The sequence below is a fragment of the Osmerus mordax genome, chromosome 4, assembly GCF_038355195.1.
Source record: "Osmerus mordax isolate fOsmMor3 chromosome 4, fOsmMor3.pri, whole genome shotgun sequence".
Classification (NCBI taxonomy): Eukaryota; Metazoa; Chordata; class Actinopteri; order Osmeriformes; family Osmeridae; genus Osmerus; species Osmerus mordax.
Window position 1 is genome coordinate 8,647,537 of NC_090053.1, and position 17,794 is coordinate 8,665,330.

Consider the following 17,794-nt stretch of genomic DNA (forward strand, 5'->3'; position numbering starts at 1 on the left):
GACAGCTGAAAAGGGAGGCGGGGGTTAATTTGCGCTTTTTATGTCTGCATATGTAATTTTTCTTCCAATTAACAAATTATGCTAATCGGACCTGTCGTTTGCATATCCAGTTCATACCACCTGTCTCTTGACAGGAGGTAAATAGCCTTGAGATTTCAATGCACGACTGCATATTCTAGTGATATGCTCCTCGGCCAACTAAAAATCATCCCTCAATTTTCTGCCAGTGTACTCTGCTGTGTCCAAGAGGTAGTGAGTAGATTAGAGATAAAAAAAATCTAAAATTCGTTAGATACTTGAGTATTTCAAAGCCCTAAAAGGATGATATTCTTGATATCACATATATTTTAATACTGTAATGTTTTCTGTTAATGAAAAGTATTGTTATAAGGTTTCTCTGTAAGCATAATTCAGCTACAGTATTTTAATGTGAGATGATACAATAAAATTAACATGTCTGTGAAATACACATGGCACCACACCCCGGATAGTCAAAGACTTGACTACACTAATAACCTTTTATACCTCTTATTCCCCTACAGCTGTAGAAACATTAACTCTGGCTTTTCCATCTTTAAAGATACATGTAAAAGTTATTTGGTGCTAATGGCTACCTTGGGAATACGTTTGGCAAAAAGGACTGAGCACAAGACATTTCCATTTGTACTTTCTCAAAGAAAGAAAGAAAGAAAGAAAGAAAGAAAGAAAGAAAGAAAGAAAGAAAGAAAGAAAAAAAGACATACAAAGCATGCCTCACAGAATGTTTTTGAGTGGTGTGCATTTAGCAGTGCTCGATGTGGCACCGACAAAAAGCAGCTCCTCCCCTTAGCTCTCATGCTGTTTTCAAATCTCGAGACGAGGGCCTTTAGAGAACCGGCAAAAAGCCAGTCTCCACAACGGAGGGGAAAAACACACAAAATGTGTTATATAAATAAATAATAACTGGGCTTTGTGGAGATTTCTTTTCATCTGTCGATGATCAGAATCCAGTACACTTGTCGAGTGTAAAAGACAGTGCTAGGAAATAGTGCTGTAGAAACCAACTGCCCAAATAAAATACAATATAATGCTTTCATGTTTTCCCAATGTATGTCAGGGAAATTTGTACAGTTTTAACTTACTTTTATATGTGAGATGCTAGACAACAGAACTGTAGTAGCTAAGCGTCTTTAGAGATGGGGTAAACAAGCTGGACGGAGTGCAAAGTGCAACAAAGCACACAGCTGAGATTAAATATTCATAGTCCTATCGACAACACTGACAGCTTGTTTTGTCTCTTGGTAAACATAATTTATCCTACAATACTCTACACTACCTATCTACACTACCCACATATTCTATACACACTAACTTCAGAACCTATTTACACTACCGACATATCGTACTATATGTGCACAAGCTTGATTCCCATAAGTATATATACAGTCCACTAGCTAGATATGCTATATACTGTATGCTTGCTAGCTATGTTCCAGATGAGGGGAGCTGAACCCCTGCCCATTAACAACAGTATCTTTCAGGCAGCACACAACAATATTGTGACACTGTTGGTTGTGTATCTCCACAACTGTTGACTATTCAGTAGAGCCATATAGGTCAAATATTATGAAGGCTAAAATAAAGGTTCAATGTTGATGTACATGTGTATTGAAGGCAGTAAGGTGAAAGTCATGTTTCACAAAGTACTGGATGGCATTTCAAACCATTTGCACTACTGTATTGCGTGAAACTGAATTGAAATTCCCTTTTTTAGGGGGAGGTCAAAGATGAAGACAATAACAATTTGAAACAATCAGCATTAGGTGAGCATACACACCGACAGTCCAGACATACACACACATACACGCCCACACACAAGTTCAGTACAAGCATACACACCCCCCATGTAGAGTACACACACACACATCCACACATCCACAATTACGAAATCATCGATTAGTCTCATTCAGTCTCACATGCCTGAAGGCAGTTGGGGGGGGGGGGGGTTTGGGGGCATACTTACGTTATTGGATTGCTTTTAACAGAGGGTCATACTCTCTGTGGGAGGAAATGAGCAGTGAAAAGATGGGGCTATAAACATGTACACTGTTCAACAGAGAGGAACGCGTCAGCACAGGCAGGAACACCCAGCACAACGGAACATTGGATACAGCCAACTCTGTCCCCAGGTCAGTATATCTGTTAAATCTTTAACCATCACGATTAATTACAGTTAATGACTGTGGCCTTACATGACCCGCCCCAGAGCAAACACTTTTTTTTCTTCTTCATCTGATTAATTCATATGCACTTTATTCCTCATCCTCTTTCTCTATTCCTCCTTTTTCTCCTTCTCGCTCTCTCTTACGCGTCCACTCTTTCAACCCTGTATGCCAACACTATCAGACATAGGAGCAGTTGCTTTTCTCTTCCATGCAGCTGGCCAGTATCATCTGCCATGCCATCGCTACAATTTCATTATCATACGTAACGTATCGAGTGCATCGCCGCAGACCTAGGGAGTTGTTCTGTACTTGCGTGGTAAACCCTGTCCTGGAACAATACAAACAAAATTGCCATGTCTCTATTTGTTTTGCATAGGATACAAAATAAAATAGTGCTGTTCAAGTGGGGCATATATTTTTAGCTCAGTTAAGATAGTGTATTTTTTTACACTAACTGGTTAATCCTGTTTGTGACTGAGCGAATGAGTGAACAGCCTCCAGGGTATTGTACGTGGGCTGTAGTCATAGTCTTGATCTTAGTCATGTTGGGATGCTATGATGGTATTTTTGGCGTCAACAAGAAACAATAACATTGGGCCACACGGAAGCGACCACGGTAGACTGAGGCTGTTGTCTACTGGAATGTTCCAGTGGGACAGTGACTTGCATATTGGTCGAGATTTAGCCTACACAGCAGAAGATATGCTTGTGGTTGTATTACAGAACTATGCAATCTGACAAAACTGTACACATATTCCTTGCATAGGATGTGAAGAGAGCAGGGAGGACGGCAGTAACACAATGCTCAAATCAAACACCATTAACGTTCCACATGATATTGGAGGTGTGCCCCGGAGAGGGCTTACTGAATGCAGGCTCTCTCTAGTTACAGTGTTTCCTGTCTAAATGAATCCTTTGTGGGGGAACACATGGCTGGATGCGCGGAAACACACACACACACACACACATGCTGTACACACACATGCACAGACACACACACACAAATGCACACATGCACCATCACACACACTGTTTGTAATATAATTTATATGCACGGTAGAGTCTCAAGACTCTCAAATGCAGACACAGACAAACTTGTAATTCCACAGCAAAGGACTAACGCACGGAAAACATATTAACCAAACTCCCACATGCTCGCAAACACAGATAATGCACCCACACAAAATAACCCCCCCCCCCATACACACACAATGTACTTTTACACACGTAAGCCATTGCTGTCTTAAGAGGTTTGTGAGAGATAGACGTGTATTGTGTACAATATTGCACCGGCTGCAAACTATCGATACACAGGTACACAAACAAGAAATACACAACACACACCCACACACAGACACACACACACAAACAAACACACACACAGAGGTGGTGTATGACCAGAGGGGTGCTGCTGATTCAGCCGTTTGTCTGGTTACATGATTACTCTTCTGAAAGCGATGGCTTCTGATAGAAGATGCCTATACAGCGCCTCTCTCATTCCTCATGGCACTAAAACTCAATCTCGAGTTGCTAATAAAATCTATTCAAGCTGCTGCTCTCGCTGCCAGCTTCCATGAGGAGTGAACAGTAGGGCAGGCCTCCAGAGTGCTTGTGGCATCACCTTCAAAACTCCCAGCCTCATGGGAAAATCACACCCAACTTTATCACCACGCTGGACACCACACGATGAATCGTTTTTTCAAGAGCTGAGCTCGTTTTTCTCCTTCTTTTGTCAGTTTCTTTCGGTTCAAACTGCTTGGCCATGTTCACCACCAAATCCACAATCCGAATCCTGCCGGGTGCGTCGGACTAGTCTCTGAAGGAACAAGTGCCCTTGTTTCCAAAAAAGACCCGAACAATCATCAAGGATTACTTTTTGGGTTTTTTTCACGCCCACCCCACTGTGAGGACATTGTAGTCAGCACAATGGCACTTTTTGGTGGACGAGCTGTGTGCTAAGCTAAGTGATGTGGAATTCATTCTGGAGCTGCTCCCCCCAGGCCCCTTGCGCTGTCTGTCTCAGTAGACCGAAGTGTGATGACTTCGTCTAATTTCCGGCGCAGCGAAAGTTATGGCGACACTTTGCGCTTGCTGGATCAAGGCGCATCTGGTTTCGTTTTTTTTATGGGGTATGTGTTTTTTGTCAGGACGCTCTGTGTTATTTATATATTTTTGTTGTCACGCCGTCGTGATTTGATGTCTGCCTTCCCCCTCTCCCCTTAAAATGTGTGATAATAATCAGAGGGGCTGGGTTGTGTGTTGTTGACAGACAAATCTATCAGCAGTGAAGTGTTATGTGCATCCTAGTGTAGATAAGATAAAGGGGGAGAGATGGACAGAGGGAGAGACAGAAAAAGAGAGGGGAAAATAAAGGGGGTGGGAGGAAGAGAGAGAACAGGAGAGAGAGAGAGAGAGAGTGCGGGGAAGAGAGCGCGAGAGAGGAGGGGGAAGGAGAGTGAGCGGGAGAGGACGGAAAGAGAGGGAATGAAAAGCAAGCGATACCCAGGAACGACAGCTCTGTAATTATTCACATTACTTCAAGTCGCTGTGTCAGAAAAATAAGCGCTGCGTTTGTGTACATTCTAGGAGAAAGGAAATAGAGTGTCGAGGGACACATCCACATTACTACAGACATTCACAACCACATGCAAGACGCGAACAATGTAAGAAGGCCTAATGTATGAAAGTCATCAATGAATGTGCCATGGGGATGAATTATTGTTTTTAGGGTTCACACATGTAGAATGCACACACACGAGTGAAATAAGATTGGATACCCATGACTGCTTAAAACCCGAAATACACACAAGCACAAGTCACACACACACACACAAGCACACGCACAAATAGTCTTCCTCCTCTCTCCCCGGGGGTCTCCCATACCAACACATGGCAACACATTCTGTACAACTTGTCTCTGCCACATGGCCGATGCTGCTCATGGCTTTGTCAGACACCCTAAGGAGCACCTTGGGAGTCGGGTGGCTGAGCGGTTAGGGAATCGGGCTATTAATCAGAAGGTTGCCGGTTCAATTCCTGGCTGTGCAGATTGACGTTGTGTCCTTGGGCAAGGCACTTCACCCTACTTGCCTCGGGGGAATGTCCCTGTACTTACTGTAAGTCGCTCTGGATAAGAGCGTCTGCTAAATTACTAAATGTAAGTGTAAGAGCCCCACAGAATGGAGACTCCCTCATCTAAATGGCAACAAACAAGGCCTACTTGACCAAATTGTTGTTTTCAAACTAGAGTTATGAGTCAAGCTCAGTCTGAGGGGACTTCTATGAGGTTCCTGTGAGGTAATGGCCTTCAGGTCTAACCACTTTAGACAGATACTTGAACAACAAGTATGGGAGTCATTACACTCTAATGGGAGGCTGTACTGTACATGGGCAGCCACTGCTCTAATGCCGTCCTACAATCGTCTCTTATCTCACCAGAAAGTCTTGGTGCTGTGGCTACACAGACGGTTTGAGAGCCACATGTACAGTTCTAGAGAACCGGGTCACATGACTGAGTGGGTCACCTTCGCTAACAGTTCTGTCCGATATCACAAGTACTTTGAGCATGTGGGGACGCCGGTACAGTGTTGACACTTTGGCGGACAGACTCGGCTTTCTGTATTTCGGGCCTGCTGTCTCGGCAGTGGGTTGTTTAAACAGGCAGGGTTTGCGTTAGGGAAGCAAAGCCTTGTTTGTTCATGTACACAGTCTCTGTGATATTGCTGTGCCTAAATGTGGATGGTGATGTCAATACTATTTAGACCTGGTGCTTTTGAGAGATGAGGTCTTGTTTTAGAGCTGTTCATGACTTTCAAGTTTTAGGACTTCGAAGGCTATACCATGAGTATGGAATCTGATACACTACCTCAAGTGTACTTAACCTTTACATGTTTGTACAGTACTGTTGCTACAGTATGATCCAATTTTAAGAAGGACATTTGAGTGTAATTCTTCCTATTGACAAATACTTCAGAACCAACAATGCAGACCTACTGTAAATCTACTCCCAAGCCAAATTTGGCTAATCTTACCATCCACCGTCATGTAATCAGTCTGTAATCAAGCTGGTCAATGTCTATATGTAACATAAAACATACATACAACATTTGCATTTATGGGACTTGTCCAAACCTTCACAGGATTGGTGCTAGGATGTGGCGCTAGGCTGCGGCGCTAGGCTGCGGCGCTAGGCTGCGGCGCTAGGCTGCGGCGCTAGGCTGCGGCGCTAGGCTGCGGCGCTAGGCTGCGGCGCTAGGCTGCGGCGCTAGGCTGCGGCGCTAGGTTGTGGCGTACCTGTACATTTCTTAGGGCTCCCTGGCCGCTTGCCATGCATGCCCAGCTTGCAGCTGAAGTTCTCCTCCCAGAACTCAGCAAACCACACATTCCGTCTATTGTTGGAGAGGGAGCGGCTTCGGAAGTACCGGTCGAACGCTGCAGGCAGTGAAAAAGAATCAATGAGTGGAAACCAACTTCTGTGAGAAATCGGGGTGCATACTGAATATCTGATGGAAGAGTTCAACTCCTGTGTACAGGTATCGTCTACATTCAGTGCCAGTTGTAACGAATCGCATCTACTAATCTAATCTACAAGTCTAATCCTGATATCCAATATGGTTACTGAAACAAAAGCAAAATATCAACATTTACAGACAAGACAGGCCCATCTCTGTATTGGACTAGAGGGCTTTTTTTTCTTTATTGGCAAACCTGGGAGGTTTTACATTGCAATGAATCCAGTAAGTCCAATAAGTGATTACTATAAAAGTGTTGGGATTTCAGGCACTGTCCATTAATGTTTTTACCACTAATCAGTCTGCTTTAAAAGCATTGAGACTGGCTTACTTTGTTTTGGAGTCACTCCATTTGGATTTTGTTTGGCTGGCATTCTGTAGTCTTCCGGGACGCTGCCACAACAATGTCGATCTAGTGAATTAAGCCAACGAGGCTTCTACTTACCGTCCACAGAGGCCCTCTTAGGGAGGATGGTGACGGCTCCCTCAGCCACCCTTTCCTGCCCCACCACCGGGGAGATCTTGGAGCCCCAGCTGTCCGAGCCAACCCACAGGAAGTGACCCGTCTGGTTGTTCCGCTTGGCGGCATCCAAGATACGCCTATGGGAAGAGAGACAGAGAGACCGGCCAGTGAGAGGAGAGAGAAGGTATTGGGTAGATTGGTGTCGAGAAGAACACATCCCATTCTTTCACAACACCTAATCAAGTGAACCCCCGCCCACCCGAAACAACGAATCAAGCACACCTTGTCCAGAAATCTTCAACAAGTGACAACAAGATGCTTCTTTTACAGGGTTACCCTGACATAAAGATAAAAGCTACAATGTCGTCCACGATAGGTAACTTTTGAGGTAGGATGTCATCAAATCAAGACAGATTACCGGAATGTGCACTGTCACTTCCTCTCTCATTTTCCTTTTCTCCCCTGTTCCTCAACTGAAAGACTGAAATATGGAACGACTGCAGGGCTTCAGTGAAGATTGTGAAACCTGGCTTAGTTCCTCAACCCTCTAACGAAGACAATTATCGAGGAGAGTTCACTCTCCTTGGGTAGCAGGTGTTTGAGGTGAGAAGCGTGGCAAAGTGCGTTCATATCACACCTGAAATTATAACTGTAGATAAGCAGCACTTCTTAATTTCAGCTTAATCAGATCCAGCAGAGATAACCCTGAAACGATATGCATTGAAGAGAACTGAGGTTCAGGAGAGCTTTGACGCATGGGTCCTCTTAGCCCCGTGTTCTCAGAGTTAATCGAAACATCGTTATCTCAATCCTCAGTGAAGAGTTTGTGGATTAGCTGATGGAGTATAAACAATCTGGTCTTGACTCAGAGTTGCCTAGAGTGCAGTGATGGAGTGTGTGTGTGTGTGTGTGCAGTGCTGTGGGTGCTTGTGATTCTCTTCAGGTGCACCCGAGTGGGTTCATCAGCCAGCGTGTGTCTGTACAAAAGAGACGGAAAGAATGAGAGAGTGAGTCACACCTGATATCGTCCTCATTGGCAAACATGATCACGGCGCGGGCGTTGGGGGTCTCCAGAAGGCGCAGGATGAGCTTGTCAAACTCCCCCGGCTTCGGCTCCCTGGGGATCTTCAGCGACTGGGCGATACAAACGCCTCCTGGGGGAAGAGCAGATGCATAAGAGGGTGAGAGAGAGACAAAAAGAGAGGGAGGGAGGGTGGGAGGAGAAACTCACTGAGAGAGCAAGTGAAAGAAAAAAAGGGAGACTCAGAGAGAGTTAGACGGTTAGAGAGAGGCAGGGTTAGAAAGAGAGAGATAGGGAGATAGAGATTAATATTCTCTAATGTGTTTTCACTTTTTCTGTATCCTTTTGAGTACAGATATAGACATGAAGTTCATACAGAAATATAATTGGAATGTAGGGAGACTGACAATATGGAAGAAAGAGATAGAGAAAGTGAGAGCAATGCCAACAGGAGAAAATGGAGGGGTGAGTTTATAGTGGAGAGGAACAGACAAATTAAGGGTGTAGAAAGAGCAAGGTGTCAGAAAGGGAAGGAAAGAGAGAGAGAGAGAGAGAGAGAGAGAGAGAGAGAGAGAGAGAGAGAGGGAGAGAGAGAAGTATGGGGAGTAAGAGGAGTCAAAAAGGCCAGGTGTCGTGTGAGAAAGAGAGGTGGGAGAGAGAAAATGATAGGTGTTGTGTGGGGTTGGAAGGGGGAGGGAAAGATGCAGAAAACCAAGGAGGGAGTTGAGACAGATAAATGTAGAAGGTGAAAAGGAGAGGGCAGGATCGGGGAGGCTGAGAGTGAAAGGAAAAGTTTGGCTGAAAACATGAGATAGAGAAAAGCAGAGGGGAGAGATAGAGTGGAGGTACAGAAGACAGAGTGAATAGAATGCATTTTAAAAAGAAAGAGAGGGAGGGAGCAGGGTCACAACAGATAGAGAATTTAGACAATGGAAAGAAGAAGAGAGAAAGAGCTAGACCATTATTATCCGATTCCCTTGATGGAGACTTTCTCAGCATACTGATGATATATTTAGGGAACAGAATGACAAAGTCCATCTCTGTTTCCATTCTACCTGGTCCAGAATACAAAAACACTTAGATCCTCATTACATGTGATGGTATCATCAGACCTAAGTTTTCGAAAAACATCAGCAGTTGAAAAACATAATTAAAAAGTTTTGTGGCAAGGTCTCTTGTGAAATTGCTGAGAAAGTGGGTGAGACTTTCAGTCCATTATGTCCAGCAGTAGGCCATGGCTAGCAGTAGGTAATGGCTAGCAGTAGGCTAGCTGTCCAGCAAGGATAGCAGTCAAAAAGGCTAGCATGAGGACACGGTTAGCAGTAGGATATTGGTTGTAGTAGGACATGGCTAGGAGTCAGACAGGCTACCAGTAGCACATGGTTAGCAGAAGGAGAGGCCTAGCAGACATGCCTACTGTAGCAGCCAGAAGCTAACATGGAACCCGTCGTCGTTTTTTAACGGGGATCTCTAGTAACACTGCATCGTTCTCAGATCACTCTATTAAATCATGAGAGCAGAGCGCTGCAACTTCAAGCGATGATCTCCCCTCTGGAAACCAATCTCTCCTTGTTACAGTCCATTTCATGAACATCTGGACCACTTTCATCTCCCCAGTGCCTCCCCAACAGAAGGCCCTTTGTCTGGGGAGACATCACCATGCATTACGGGTGTCCAAACACAACTCGGCTATTATGCCCTAAACGTATTCCCCTTCCAAGGGTAAACACCAATCTGCACCACGCTTTGGCATTCAGGTCATGCTTGGAAAAATCGTTATCCTTTATTTTGGATCATAATCCCTGTCATGATTATTTGAGGGAGCAGCAGTTTTAGGGGTTTGCATTCAAGTGGATGAGATGCACTATGACATTATGTGTGTGTGTGTGTGTGTGTGTTTGTCGGTTTGTCCTTATGTATTTCTGTATCTATAGGACTGTGCAGGCCTGAGGTTGATTGTTGGCGTGTGCGCGTGTGTGTGAGTAAGTTTTAGAGTGTGTTATGTGTGTGTTTGTCTTTGTGTCTGTTGCAATCGGATCGAATCTCATGACAAAATCAAACTTCAAAGAGAACGCAACTGTGGTAGGAGATTAGCCGCCTGTGTCATGACAAAATGTTCCCCAAGTGAGCAAACACGGGTTAGGCCGTGACTTTGCGACTGGAAGTTGCCTCCAGCATCAGATCTCAAACCTGATTGCACTATACATCAAAGCTGAACTTCTATTAAAAGGGCAAAACAGATATCCCATCCCATTTTGTGGTCAACGTCATTAGCTATTCCGTGTAGATTTGACTGAGTACATGCAGTGTGCGATCTACCAACATGTTCAGAAGACTTACGACCTGAATCTACACCATCAGGCCAGCCTGTGTGAAAAGAACATTTGTATTATATCTGGAACTTTGGTAGGAGCTGACGACAAACAAGCCCACATGCCGTGTTAAGAACAAGGAACATTTAGTTTAAGAGCACTATAGCCACCATTTGAACAATGCTAGGTAAATGAGTGTTGGAATATTATGTGAGAGTGTGCGTGTGTGCGTGTGTGTAGCCCACACGAATCCATTCGAATTTCTGAAGAGATTAATTGCGCCCTAATGGCCGGACGGATTCCCCCTGGCACAGTACAATGTAATTTAACAACTTAACGATCATGCCTCGCTCTGCCCCGCAAAACTGCAGATCCCCTCGGCACTGTTAATATGCTGATTATTTTGTATCATTCAATCAAGCCTCTTTGTGTGACATAAATGACTCACGTCCCCTTTTGTGGCTTTGTGGAAATGACACAGTGAGGGGGCACGAGTCATTTACAGGTGTGTTTTCACGACATCGAATAAATCACTTGGTGAATAAAAAAAAAGTGAACGGGTTTTCGGTGTGCATCAGCTCCTTGTTGATACCAGAGTGAATCAGATTCTCATGGTGTGACACCTCCTGCTGTTTTAGTGCTATCTCTCCTTTCCTCTTTGCACATTTATTATTAATGGCAGCCCTGTTGATTGGTTGGTAGGGGGGATGGGGATGAGGGGGAGATGGGGGAGGGAGGAGGTGGAGGGTGAGAAGGGGGGTGAAGGAGGGCCAGGGGAGGGGAGGTGGAGGTGTAGGGGGGGCGGGGAGACGCGGAGGGGGACAACGGGTAACATGCCCCCGCCACTGCAGTGGATCAGAACTTGTTTCTGAACTATTTGGACTCGACGCCAGAGTATCCAATTATAGAGCGGGTGTGATGGCGATGTCAAAAGGAAGGAAAGGTGTTTAGCACTGCCTGTTGGAGCGGCGTGCTGTGATGCAATGTCTGTGTGAGCACGCCTACCATCACTCCAACTCAGCAAAAACAATCCTGTTTTCACACCTTTGACTTGTCAGGGAGAGATGAAGAAGCTCTCTACCCAGGTAACTAGACTGACATTTCAAGAGATAACACTTTCCACATTCCCCTCACTTTGTGTGGCATGCAGTGTCTAATTTGGGTTTTTGCAGATATATACAGAACACGGAACTGGTAAAATGTCCATATTTCAATAAGCGAATGCATCTTATTTCCTGTGGGCGCCGCTAATGTGGCTGCCCACTGCTCCTGGCTGTCCTGGGAGGAGGGACAGTAGGACGGGACAAAAGCAGAGACGGATTTCTGTGGTGGAACCCCTGGCATGTGTGCGCTTCGCCACTCCCTGCACTTGTATGTGTGTCTGTGTGCCACATTTGTGAGAGGAATAAAGGATTCTTCTTCTCTTGTTTTGTTTCTTCCCATTGTATGCAATCATCCACGGTGTGGTTGTATAGCATTCTGCATAACAACGATGGAGCCTACAGTATTATGCCACAAAGCCACCCATTTCAGAATCAGAATCAGAATTCGGTTTATTCGCCATGTATTTTATACAAACACAGAATTTACTGCGGCAGGGAGGTGCAAAACACTAAACATATACAGATCTTAAATTAAGTAAAAGTACAAAAGTTTAACTATTTCTAAGAACTAAACAATCTAAGAATACAACAATTTAAATATAAAATAAAATGTATATAAAAATAAGAATAATGAACAGCGTGAATGGTCAACATAGTGCAATCGGAAGTGGCTTATGCATACTGAATTGCCATTAGATGGACTTATAATAGTTAAATACGTGAATGAATGTCAATGGGAGTCCTTAGTAGCAGATGGAAAGAAACTGTTCTTATGGCGTGAGGTTTTGGTCCTGATGGACCGCAGCCTTCTGCCAGAGGGGAGTAGCTGGAACAGGGAGTGACCAGGGTGGGAGGGGTCGGCCACAATCTTCCTCGCACGCCTCAGGGTCCTCGAGGTGTGCAGGTCCTCGAGGGTAGGCAGATTGCAGCCGATCACCTTCTCAGCAGTGCAGATGATACGCTGCAGTCTGCTCTTGTCCTTGGCAGTGGCAGCAGCGTACCAGACGGTGATGGAAGAGGTGAGGATGGACTCAATGATGGCTGTGTAGAAGTGCACCATCATTTTCTTTGGCAGGTTGAATTTCTTCAGCTGCCGTAGGAAGTACATCCTCTGTTGTGCTTTTTTGGTGAGGGAGCTAATGTTCAGTTCCCACTTGAGGTCCTGGGAGAGGATGGTGCCCAGGAAGTGGAAGGACTCCACAGTTTTGACTGGGGAGTCGCACGGGATGATGGGGGTGAGTGGGGCTGTATTCTTCCTGAAGTCCACAATCATCTCCACTGTCTTAAGAGCATTGAGCTCCAAGTTGTTCTGGCTACACCAGGTCACCAGGTTGTCAGCTTCCCACCTATAGTCAGACTCATCCCCGTCAGAGATGAGCCCAATGAGGGTGGTGTCGTCCGCAAACTTCAGAAGTGGCAGACGGATGACTGGAGGTGCAGCTGTTGGTGTACAGGGAGAAGAGCAGAGGGGAAAGGACGCAGCCCTGAGGAGATCCGGTGCTGATGGACCGGGAGTCAGAGACTTGTGTTCCCAGCTTAACGCACTGCTTCCTGTCAGACAGGAAGTCTGTGATCCACCTGCAGGTGGAGTCGGGCACGTTCAGCTGGGAGAGCTTGTCCTGAAGCAGGGCAGGGATGATGGTGTTGAAGGCAGAGCTGAAGTCCACAAACAGGATCCTGGCATAGGATGCTGGGGAGTCCAGGTGCTGTAGGGTGAAGTGGAGGGCCATGTTAACGGCGTCATCCACAGATCTGTTGGCTCTGTAGGCAAACTGCAGTGGGTCCAGGAAAGGGTCTGTGATGGCTTTGAAGTGTGCCAGCACAAGGCACTCAAAAGACTTCATTACCACAGAGGTCAGGGCGACGGGTCTGTAGTAATCCCCACTCCGAATCCCCACTCCGAAATGCTTCCTCCTTCTCTGACCTCAACCTTCTGAGCTCTGCTGAGAACCAGGGCTTGTCGTTGTTGAAGTTCACCCTGGTGCGTGTTGGAATACAGCAGTCCTCACAGAAGCTGATGTATGATGTCACAGCCTCTGTGAGTTCATCCAGACTATTGGTAGCAGTCGTGAACATATCCCAGTCAGTACAGTCCAAGCACGCCAGCAGATCCTCCATAGCCTCACTGGTCCACTGTTTTGATGTCCTCACAACAGTTTACAGAGCTTTAATTTCTGCCTGTATGCAGGAGTCAGATGGACCATGGTATGGTCAGAGTGACCCAGTGCTGCACGAGGGACGGCATGGTAGGCTCTACTGACTGTAGTGTAGCAGTGATCCAGAGTGTTCTCTTCTCTGGTTGGGCATTTGATGAATTTCAACTGCAGTACACACCATAGATAAACCCCAAACACTGCCACATTAAAAAACCTATTGGGCAGCATACTGCTACGACCCAGCCTCACTCTATACTTTATGTGTACTCCTCATTTGCCTGTGAAGATTACATTTTCCCTCCCAAAAATAATAAAAAAATAAAGAAAAGGGAAGTTTACCACTGACATATCATTACTTCCAGTGCAGCCCCTTGGATGCACAAGAGAACAAACCTTTGAAGTTCCACTGAGGCGGAGTTCCTGCCTCAATCAGACAAGGAAGTATGGTAGCAGGCATCTGACTTCTTAAGTTTTACCCCCCAGATCAACTTTTCCCATTTAATTGCCACTGAGAGATTTTGTTTTGGTCTGTCAGAGCCATCTCAGCCGTCTCTGTCGTGGAAGGAGAGGGAGAGAGCAAAAATGCACACTGGGACAGGGTTGCAAAGCTGCAGGAATCTTGCTCACAGCTTTCCCTATGTGCTTATTTTGACTTGTACTGTTTCAGTACAGCACAGTGCATCAGAAACAAGCAGTCCCTGCCCCCGACCCCACCTCTCAACCCTCGCACAACCCGCCTACAGGCTCTCAAGTCTAGAAGGCCTTCACTGGGATTGTCTGAGCCGAGCTACCTTTTAGAGGTGAGTTGAAAAGGACTTGTGAAGAACAGACCCAGTGTTTGTAGGGCGAATTTGAGCAGATAGCATTTCTCTTTCTTTGAGGCTCGCGGTTGGATCAGAGCTGCAGTGTGCCGTCTGCAGTCTAAAGCACCCTCGTCTCTGGGTACAGAGTGGTGAGTTGGCAGAATACCGCACTGACATCCTACCCCTCTGAAGCCCCTTCAGCCCAAACATTCTCAGATGTCTGAGAGCGAAATGACTCCGACAACCCACACTCTCTCAACCCACCGCCTCTCCAGTCACACAAAACCAACATTCTAACGTTCATCATCATCATCATAAAAAAATACTTGTGCTGAGAAATACAATGCAAGTGCTTGATACATAGTCACAGAACACTGGACTTTAGGCTCTTGCTTGGGTACCGCATTAATATTCTCACATGGAAATTCCATTTATACTGCCACACAATGCTTTTTCCTTATATATGCTAAGATGGTAAATGGCTAGTGTCATGTCTAATTTTCAGGGTGCAAAAAAGAGTGTGCCTATGAATATGTTAGTGGAGCTGTAATAGCTCCTCTAAAGCTTTCCCCCCTTGGCTTCGTCGGTTTAATGTTTTGCGATTTTGCGCATTGGCACATGTTCATATTTATAATAGAGTCAGATGGCTGAGCGGTTAGGGAGTCGGGCTAGTAATCTGAAGGTTACCGGTTCGATTCCCGGCTCTGCCAAATGACGTTGTGTCCTTGGGCAAGGCACTTCACCCTACTTGCCTCAGGGGGGAATGTCCCTGTACTTACTGTAAGTCGCTCTGGATAAGAGCATCTGCTAAATGTAAATGCAAATAATAATACCTTCAATTTAAACATTGAAACGTTAGACTGTAGTTGCCTACACTGTAGCGGTTGGTTGCTATATTTGCATGCAAATGAGATTTGCTTTACTTTACTGTCAGAAGGGGGAACAAACTGACTCTTCGATTCACAATTCAACAAATTAGGTAGTGGCGTCACGTTGCTCAAATATTTTCCATTCCAAACCAGCATATCTGGAGTACTTACAGTATCTATAGCAGCAAGGAGAACAGATAGTGTTTCTACTATCTGTCTTAAGGATTAATAGCACAACAGAAACATCCAGAAACATCCAGCCTAGACTGTATCCTGGGGGGTATCTGTTTGGATCTAATTAAATATCTATCAGCTACCTCATCTGTGTCCACTGATAAATTGGTGATGACAACCACTTTTGATTGTAAATTGAATAAGGCTGTAGGTGTAAGTTAGTTCCAAGCCTGCCCTGCCTAGACAGACAGAGAGATGGAGAAGGAGACAGAGGTTGACACCACAGTAGATCTGTCAGCAAATCCTCCACAGTAAGGATGTTAATGTTATTTCACGTACTATTTGAAAAAGGACAGCCGTGTCATCCAGTTCAGCAAAAAGATGACTTATGGAGGGTCGAAACCTCTAACTGAGCCGTACCATCTGTCTGCAGTTCACTCTCTCATCACATCCTCAGCACCTAGCTTAGCCTTGTGTGCTGCGCCCTTTTAATTCCCTATCTATGTCACCTCAGCCCTACCAGCAACCAGAGTTGCTGGCTTTTTAAGATATTCTGTCACAGGTATTTGAAACTGAATCACTTCTATTTCAAATGTATGGTGTTTTGGGGGCCTGTAGAAAGAGTGATTGGAAGGAGAAGGGAGAACTCCTCCAGAGGTGATGGTTCCGGTAGAAACCTGATGCTGCCCCTTTTCCTTGCCTCCATCTGAAATGTTCGTTTGGTTTTCTTATCTGGCCTCTGGGCAGTGTGGTCCCTTAAACAGATTCAACAGTCCATGAAAGAGACAAGATTTCACTGCAATTCCCGAAAGACTTGGTGTTGTCAAGCGTGACACACAATACATTTTGTAGCTCTTTCGTCGTGACACGTCAAGAGAAAACTCCAATGTATATCAGAGAAGCTGAAATGCACAATGACACTATTTTCCTGGGTCTTTTTCCTTGTCCTCTGTGGGGGTTTAGGTTGGTTTAGGTGCAGTTATATGAGTGTATGTGATATTGCTTATTAAAAAAGGACCATATGAATAAAGTTTGATTGTATCCAATTTGACACTGCTAACAATGCACTTGTGTCACAGGTAGCAACATGAGTGAGCTTATTACATCAATTAGTCACAGGTATATGATTATCCTCAACTGTTTATTACGGTCCTTTGGGTGTGGGGTTGGAAGAACATTTCTGTGGTTGGGTATCCTTGCTGAAATATAGACTTAATACAATTAAAACATTTGTGGGAAGTGTGGACCGGTTGCATTAGCCTGGTCCTAACCGGCCCCTTTTACATTTCATTTGTACAGAGGGTCTGGGATCGCTCCATTGACAAGCGTTAACTTCCTTTAAGGCGGGTACTCTGTTGAAGTTTAAAACTATTGGATCTGCCCAGAGCCACTCTGATCTGCCATAACCAATCACTAGCGTTTGCCTTAGACAACTCCTTCACCACTACTGTAACGGAACTAGCTGCCGTAGCTTGAAAATCAAACTTTTACCCGAACCCCGTGGGGAAGAGGGCCACAACATCATGGCCACCAACAAAACTTAGCAAAGATTGTTCTTGCTCCGGCTTTAACTTTTGGATATTCGGCAGCGACTCCGCCACTATTACTGAACTACAACTCAAACTAGCGAACAACATCAACGTCATCATTCTCAGACACTCCCTCTGTTCGCTGATTGGACCTACAAAAATGTTGTTTCTGAAAACCCACTAATACACCGAAATCCCAGACCTAGTACAGAAGCAAAATCAAAATTGAGTGGAAGTACGTAGGAGGGCAGAGCCAGGCTACGGTTGCATGGCATGACGGTCAAAATTCAAAAACTATCTAATCTGCCATGACCATGAATATATCAACTTATCGCCTCTTGCTAGGAACTTTTTTCCCATCTGAAACCTTTTCTGGAAAGGTGAAACTTAAAGATCTAACCTGATATCTGAGAAGGAATATCCACAGTTTTATGGGGAAACCCCTCAGGAACACAAACTATTGCCGCAGGCATGTTACATTTCTGAGTTGAATTTCACTATTAGTCAGGCAGTAATATGTAACTCCTATCAGACTCTTTGATGGATACCCTCATAACATTTCAATATGATTATTATTTCACCGCATCCATGATGGAGACAGAGAGAGGGTTACATATTCATGAGCAAAGCTTTGGTTACAAGGTCTGTT

General features: G+C 45.1%; 1 protein-coding gene across 1 annotated transcript in view; it reads right to left on the bottom strand.

Annotated features, from left to right (window-relative positions):
• grm8b (glutamate receptor, metabotropic 8b) overlaps positions 1-17,794 on the bottom strand; it is an 87,575-nt gene that overhangs the window by 20,948 nt on the left and 48,833 nt on the right. Inside the window, exons 3-5 of the mRNA XM_067234234.1 lie at positions 8,197-8,332; positions 7,161-7,315; positions 6,498-6,635 (exon numbers count right to left, since the gene is read on the bottom strand). Coding sequence (XP_067090335.1) covers positions 6,498-6,635; positions 7,161-7,315; positions 8,197-8,332 — 429 coding nt within the window. The remainder of the gene's footprint in view (positions 1-6,497; positions 6,636-7,160; positions 7,316-8,196; positions 8,333-17,794) is intronic.